At 32.6% G+C, this 8,402-nt stretch overlaps 1 protein-coding gene across 2 annotated transcripts in view; it reads left to right on the top strand.

The window, feature by feature from the left end:
* LOC108742436 overlaps positions 1-3,764 on the top strand; it is a 5,932-nt gene extending 2,168 nt beyond the window's left edge. The window contains exons 2-5 of one of the 2 annotated variants that reach the window (XR_001938673.1): positions 807-1,002; positions 2,441-2,610; positions 3,347-3,466; positions 3,528-3,764. Coding sequence is in view for 1 of the 2 variants with exons in the window: in XM_018477648.2 (XP_018333150.1) it covers positions 2,511-2,610; positions 3,347-3,466; positions 3,528-3,652 (345 nt within the window). In the remaining variant the exon portion in view is untranslated. The remainder of the gene's footprint in view (positions 1-806; positions 1,003-2,440; positions 2,611-3,346; positions 3,467-3,527) is intronic. The other variant, XM_018477648.2, reaches the window with a different exon arrangement.
* The last annotated feature ends 4,638 nt before the right edge of the window (positions 3,765-8,402 follow it).

Here is an 8,402-nt window from a genome sequence, read left to right as displayed (position 1 = left end):
CTAGGTTTGAATACTGTTCGCAAATAGTTAAGGATGTGGGTTGTTCTAGTTTTAGGGAAATGCGAAGATTAGCTCAGGATAGGAAAGAGTGGAGGTGCGTGTCCAACCAGTCTTAGGACTGACGACCTTATGAAGACGATGATGATATTATTACCGGTCCTTTTTTTTCGGTTCTCAATTTACCAGTAGCGTATACAAGCTGCGTTACATTAAATTGTACTTAAGGTCTTATCTAACATTTGAAATACTACTATTAGCAATAAATATACTAGATAGCGATATACATTACCTTCAGTTGTATAGTACTAAAACTACGCCTTTTATTTCATTTCTCACTAAAAAGATTGACTGTCTGGCCGTCACTAATTTACGTGGTTAACAATCGAGTAATGTTCTCTCATATAAATGATAATAATACTTAATAATCTTAACAAGCATAGAATTGACTACTTTTTGTTAAACGCGATTCGACCCGGCACTATCTTTTGTTTTATATCTCTACTGCTTCTTCCATCTTGAATTACCTGACTTCCTAGATACCGAAAATCAACGGCTAATTTTTCTCCTTAACTCTTTCCCTACTGTTTCTACTTCCTGTGCAGCGACATTTCCGTTGTATACTTAGAACTTATATTTATTCTCAACTCATAGTAATGACAAAATAATATACAGGGACCCCAACAAATTTTTGCGGACACGTGCTTCTTTCACTTCTCTATTTATTATTTCATTCACTTCTTAATAAAACCTTCGTTTTTCTATTTCTTTAGTAATTATGCTATTACTGTTAATTTCTTTTTTCGCAGGTTATGTACTATCTCCATTAAGGTAGTGAGTGTTAAATGCAAATTGTGTATTAGGTTTCAAATTCAAATAATAGTGATCGATAACGTGTCTGACTACGTACATATCTTATCTATCGTGATTTAATCACGCACAACCGCTCATTCGAAATCTACATGATAACCTAGAAGCTGCATGTGACACACTGTACTTGGACAGGTATGTTTTTATAACATTTTCGAACGTATTACTTTTGTAATAGAGACTACTAACTACAATCATATTACCTTTTTGAGAAACAATGCTTAAGTAAATGTTTTTAGTTTTGTAATGATTATTATTGTAATTGCTTGCAGTATATCTTACTTACTTACTGAAACGTTATCGTGTGTTACGGACGACAAACAAATAATAAAACAAAATGTAAATGACACTTTCATCTACTTGTGTCCCGCTTTTCAAACAAAGTTATAAGGCAGAAGAACAATGGCGCACTATCTCGAGTTTTTCAATCAGTTTTCAGGCGACAGAATTCCTCAGTCCTATTTACCTATCAAAATTATGATGCCTACACGCAACAAAGCAGTTTAAATAAATTAAAGCAAAAATAAGACAAGATAGTCTAGGTACACTGAACCAACCAATGTAAAAACACGGTAATTTTATTATGTTGCACCTTGACTTATATTTAATCCCGTTGTACACAAAAAGACAATTAAGTGAAGAAAGTGCTGTCTCAGATCATATTTTCAGTAATTATCTTATTTTTGATTTCTAGAATAGGAAACAACGCATGCTGTACTAAACAAATAATGGTGACTACCATCAAAACAACAGCAAAATATAAGAGACAAGATAATCGTCTATAAAGAAAATTCAATAATAATAAAAGACATCTAATTCAAATTGTAGTAAAGCTTTAAGTGCATTTTCTAAATCTACAATAACAAAAGTTTTACTCTGTTATGGAATAATATAAACTCACAGTTACACAAATACACTACTGGTAAACTGACATAAATTCAAAATTAATTTTCTCGCAAGCCAATAAACGATTTTAACGATTTCTTTTAAGTAATGCCTCTATCATTCGTAAAGACGATGTACTTAAAATTACTTTTTAAATATCAGTTTTGATCATACACGAAGAAAAAAAGTTTACGAATAGTGGGATTTTCACCTCAAAGTAATACGCTGTGGGATGTTATGGTTAAAATTTCCTCCACTAGGTCCTATCCTGAACCAATCTTCGCATTTCTCTAAAACTAGAGCGTGGTTAACTATTTATGGACACTAATCCAATCTAGATCTACTTCTAATCCTGTTCTGCTTCAAATATGTCTCTAACTAATCCTTCATGCCTCAGAAGGACTTCCATACCGCCCTCTGTTCTCCTACTCTATCTAATACCTACTTATTTCTAATCTTCTCTTACTCTATTAATTTTGACGTACGTTCACCTTATACCTGGCTCCTTTAAAAATCATATAACCTACAATTCATGTGCGTACTTAGTACATTTATTAATGCGAATTCAAGTGTTATTGCCGCTACTGATTGTATCCTACAGATTACGTCTATAACGCAAACGCAACTTTTCTACTAATATTACAGTATCTACTTAAGTGTATTAATTACTTTTTTCTTTTCATTATAGATTACTGCCAAAGTTATACATTCTACATCCACTTTTCTAATGATAAATGCCTTAAGAATCGATTTTGATAATGAATTTTGAACTCTTTGTAGTGTTGGTATTAATTTTTGTTTTTTTGCTGTCATGCGGGGGATTGATCCAAAAAGTCAGGCAAAGTTATGAAGAGAGAGGTAAGTGACAAGTATTTAAAATTAACAAAAAGTTTAACGTTCTTGGTTAGTATTATGTCAAACTATTCGGTTCCCATATTCAGCAGTAGACAACTATGATAAAACACCGCCCAAACTACCTGTTGGTATTAGTTAACTCCACCTGCGAAAACTCCAAACTTACTGTGAAATTCAAGAGAGTTCAAAATCACAATTCACATCAAGAACATTAAACTGCTTGTTTAATTTGGTTACGTAGATAACTGATACGTTACGTCATGGTTTTGAGTTCAACAAGTACAAGGACCTTGATTATTTTTGAATTCTACAATGCCGAATTTTCAAAAATTGCATTCACTATGATGTCCAAAAAATGTCAAGGTCAGGCCCTTTTCATGTCTCGGTTAGAAAAGTGCTAATCAATCAAATTTCACAAGTTACAAAGGGGCTAATAAGCAAAACTAAACGAGAGTCTGAGAATTCCATAAACATACCTTTTTAAATAAGTTTCTAAACTGAATAGGAGCCCTTTGGTCGAGGAATTTCATATACTTTTTTAAGTATGTTTCTGGTCTGGCTAGGAGCCCTCTGGCTGAGGAATCCCATGACTATTAGTATGGTGATTGTAATGCCAGACAATTGACTGCGCCTAGCCCCGCATCTCTAAATATCAAAATAAGATAAAATTCAGAAACATGATAATTGTTTTTGTATGACTAGGAATGTCATCTTTTATTTACGAAATAATGTCTTCCAGCACACATAATAGCAGTACAGAGAGTTTCAGCGGCTCGCCAAATCCATCATAATCAAGGTTATTACGACGATAGTTCAACAGGCGTCTTTCCAGGAGGCTTATGTCCACCACCGTATACAGGTTCGTAATTTAAGACGATTAATATTTATCTCATTCTGTATCGCCTCTGTTAACGTTTCAGAGTATAACGATCCTCCCCCAAAATATGAAGAAATAGTAAAGGAATCTATTGTCGTCAATATGCCGCAAGTGCTCGCCCACAGTACGCAAATCAATTCACAGAATAGTAACAATGTTAGAGTTTAAGTACGTATTCATAAAATAAAAAACAAAGGCAATATGTTTTTAATGCTGTGATAATAAGCTCTTATTACTTAACACCAAAACTGGTCTATGAAATAAAATGTCTCAAAAGAAAGTTTATATCTAATTGCGTAAATATAAAAGAAACGTTAACATAATGTGTAGTAAAATTTTTATTAATTATTAAAATAGATAGTGTAGGAAGCTGCTTCCTAAAAATAATTTCATCTAATTATAAATTATATATAATTAAGCTAACGAACAGCAAAATTTATCATGACGGTTCAGCACGCAGAGAAATAGTACACTTTAGATTTGAGAAAAAGTCCATAGGGGTTAATATGAGGACTGCGTGGAAACAAATTGATGTCTCCACTCTTGAAGGTATTGGAGGCGTGTGACACAGTTTTGTTCTGTTAAACCATGTTCTTTGGTTATAGTTAGGAATGGTTTTCCAGTTCAGATATATATAGCTTCTTCAAAACCTCATGAGTCTTTGCAGGGCGCATTAAGCGGAGTCCGAAAGAACAAGACCAAGATTAAAACCAAGACCGAATATGCAAGATTAAGACCAAACACGCAATACCACATGAATACCAATTACTTTGGGTGAATTTATAAGTTAATTTTTAACTTTAATATATATTCATTTCTTGGGATAAAATATGTTTAGTATTTGAAATTTTCAATTTGCTTTACTAAATTTTAATACTAAATATTGGTAGTAGTAGAAGGATTTGAGCAAGACCAAGATCGAACAATATTTGCTTGTCACTGTTCGGGTGGTACATGTGTCGAATTCAAAGAACGGACACAGTTCACTGTAGAACCCAAAGGTCAAAATTCATGAGATTTTCAATTATCTCTACCAAGAAGGCATGAAACATGTCCACACAACGTTCTCAATCGACTGTTAGTTGCTCGTTCCCGTTTAGTTCTTCAAAAACATAAGGGCCGACTATTCCTTGTGCCGATATCGCAGCCCATGCAGTCACTTTAGGCAAAAGGGATTTATGAAGCTTACGTTTCGAATTCGTGTTACTTGAGCTCTGTTTTTTCACTTACTCATTATTGTGATGTTGTTAAATGTTGAAAAGCGTTCATTTACTTGGTTAACGAATTCTAGTCTTTGATTGGAAACAAAGAGACTGTAATTCATGCAGTAATTGGATTTTGTATTATAATTTCTGCTTCATGTGATATATTTAAAGCACTTCTACGCTTGCAAATGGAAAGGCTAGCATCTATTCTCGAATAAGGGAAACACTTGTTGCATTATTTAAGCTAAGCTAAAGTAAAACAACTATGACTGAAGGTCCTTCCGTGTGATGTACTTAGTTCCCGAATTACAAATTTTCTTGCACACAGAACGTGCCGTCCGCTCCCGACAAATATGGAGTGACTGAATTCCTACAATGCAGAAAGCAGGCAATCGATTGGCATACAACTCCCCCCCCCTCACCAAATAACTGGGTTTACATAATAAACTAATCCAATATTATAAACTTTCTTTTTTGACACCTGGTATAGTTAACATATACGTATATGTAAGTATATTTTGTATAATATCGACTATACGTTAATACAAACTATCAAATACCATTTTTAATAATTGTTTCATAAAATATGTGAACTCAAAAAATTCTTCCATTTTATATGTCATCAATAATTACATTACCGTATTAAAATTCAAAAAAGATTATTAAAGCCGTATGTTCAGAGCATGGCTCTGTATGGGAGTGAAACCTGGTATGTTAGAAGTGGGGAGGTATTAGAAAAAGCAGAACAAAAGGCGGAAACAATGCAACATATAGGTTGGTAGAACACCTTCATAGAGGTGAAGAGCTAGTTAGAAAAATTTATAAGCAGAAACTAGAGGGAGGTAGAGCTAGATTAGAGTTAGAGATATAGGCTGCTTCAATATTCAATATTTCAAAATTTATTAAACCCCTTTTACGTAGATGTACCTACTTATGCCTTTTTACATAAAATAATCTCTTGCGTTAATAACTTGAGTCTCATTTTCAACCGACTTCTAAAATCAGGGGAGGTTCTCAATTTGACTTTATTTTTGTTTAGTTTATGTAGCGCGATTTCTTCACCAATTATGAACCGCTTTTAATTATTATTGCTTTATTATTTTATTGGATAGGCCATATCTCAAAGGTTGTTCTATTTAAATTTGCAGAAAATATTTCTTCTCTAGGGTGAAAAGTTAAAGGAGTATTCTCGTTTTTAACTATTAAGTTTAACTTTATATGTTTATATGTATTTATTTATTGCTCTCAACAAAAATAAAAATTTCAACACATGGATAAAATTGGACTATACAAAGAAATATTTTATGCAGGTTTATCATCATGACGATATTTTAATCACGATACACCCTACTTTCTAAGACTGTGAAATTTGCTATTCAGCATAACATAACCATTTATTGCTTTTAAATTTAGTTAGTAAATTGAACACCACGAATCGCTCATTATATCGTTAAAAACATTCAAAGGCCCAAAGCTTTTATAATGTTTTTATGAAACATTTTTATTTAGCTATGCACTTAATACTACATTTACGTAGATATGCAAGTCCTTCAACACTTCTCATAAATAAAATAGAGTTGAAGGGTAATGACTGCGTCATTAAAACGATAGAGATAGGTGATAATGGTCACACTACAAAAACTTTACCTTTAATTGAGTAAAAAAGTTCTTTTTACATATTATTTCACGCAATGCACTAAAATATCGATTACGAAATGATTTGTAACCTTGTCATACTATAAATTATTTGTTATTATTTATTGCACAATAAGGGGGAAACCAAAGCAAGTTCGTGTTTTAAAAGAAATTTGCAAATAATCATTAGTAATTCTTGCCAATTAAGATTAGTAATATGATTCAACAGTTGCGTAATTTTATAATATCATTCATGAAAAATTATTAAGTTGTTTTGATAATAAGAAATTACTTGAAGTACGAACAGTATCAAACTGAATTTTTGAGAGGAGCATTTTCGCTTGTTGATACACAGTTTCGAAATTATCAAGGTAAATTGCATATTAATTTCCGCTATTTTCCTAATTTAACGATCATTAATCATTTCTGAGATCAAAGGAAATTATTTTTAAATTTTAAATACTAATGAAGCTAAAGTAGTCGTCGAAAGTTTCCGGACTATTATTTGCGTTTATTAATGGATTTATCCGCAGCCACTTTTTAAAATATAAATTGCTGTTACATTAACAACTAGTTTTCCTTAATTATTTCTAATCACTTTGTGAGAAAGGTAAGTAAATGAAATACAGACATATGTATAAGTAGATAATGTATGTATATACCATCCTTACATTAAACTTCAGCTAGCGAGAATTGTTTTCGAATAACATCATCAGAAGAAAAATTTGTTATTGCTTGAATTGTGCCAATAAGAAATCACTTACTGTTACTACGGTTCTGTAGCGAATAAACAGACGTAATCAGTAACAGTGCATTCTCACTGATTTTATGTGTTCTCCAAAAGAGAAAAAATTATGAAGTTGCTATAACCTTAAGTCACAACGGATTTTGAATAGTCTCAATGACCTAAATTGATTTACCCGAAAAAACACAATCACTTGATTCCTTATATACACATTATAATGAGCAAACATTTCAACCTCATTCTCATTGAAATTAAACAATATACAAGGAAAAGGCTCATGCACCTCCACATCTTCCTATCTAAAGCTAATTTTCGCATTTCTCAAAAATTAGAGAAACCTACATCTTTAACTATTTGCAAACAGTTATCTAATTTATGGTAGATCTACCTCTACCTCTCTTAATTCCTGTTTCTGCTTCTAATATGTCTTTAACTAGCCCTTAATGTCTGAGGTTTCTTATTGATTTCCCCAGTTTTTCCACTCTTTCTAGTATTTCGAGCACATAAGTGATTTCATTTTGTTAAAGGTGACCCGATCCTCCGCTATTCTCAGTTTTATATATCTAGCGCCTCTAGCGCCTCCTTTTCCATCCAAAGTTATTTCCAAAACCAGCAGTTTCATTAGTTTTTCGTCTACTGCTTCTGTTACTATTAATTCTATTTTTACATCCCTTATTACATATCCATATTTCAGTTTTGTTTTTCATGATTTTCATATACGCTTTTATCAATACCGCTCCTTTTACCCCTGTATGCCTAAAGCTGTCCTGTCTTATATCTTTTCTCAACTAATATCTACCCGTAAGGCTAAAATGACCTCGCGCGTTCCCCTATTTCTTGACAAACCCAGAAGTTTTTTCCGTCCTATATTCTACATTCCATCCTTCTCTGTATGACCATGATTCATGATTTTTGAAGTATGGGAGGTTAACGTAATTATTTTAAAATTCTCACAACTACCCGCATTCTTTTTTTGGCATGTCCACTAACCTTTTGACGTTTGTGTCTTACTATTCCTTAATTTTTTTAGATTAGTTCGTGATAGGAATGAGTGGAGGTGCATGTCTAATCAGTCTCAGGACTGAATTATAAGTCATCCTTGTTTATCTACCTTCACGCTATTTTTTTTTTCTAAAAAATCTCCTAAATTCCCTAAATAGTCTTTCCGCCTTAGTGCCTCCTGACTCTTTCCTGATATTATTACTACTGAATTACCGAAGAGCGGACTAGTAATAATTTGATTGGTTTTCATTATATCTGAAATCAGTAGGTGACCTTTTCCATAAATTTTAAATTACTGTTTTTGTAATAATTTCCGTCTACAGAGATTCCA

The sequence above is a fragment of the Agrilus planipennis genome, unplaced genomic scaffold (genome assembly GCF_000699045.2).
Source record: "Agrilus planipennis isolate EAB-ADULT unplaced genomic scaffold, Apla_2.0 scaffold112, whole genome shotgun sequence".
NCBI classification, from domain to species: domain Eukaryota; kingdom Metazoa; phylum Arthropoda; class Insecta; order Coleoptera; family Buprestidae; genus Agrilus; species Agrilus planipennis.
Note: the sequence above shows the minus strand (reverse complement) of the source record. Positions and strands in the feature narration are given on the sequence as shown.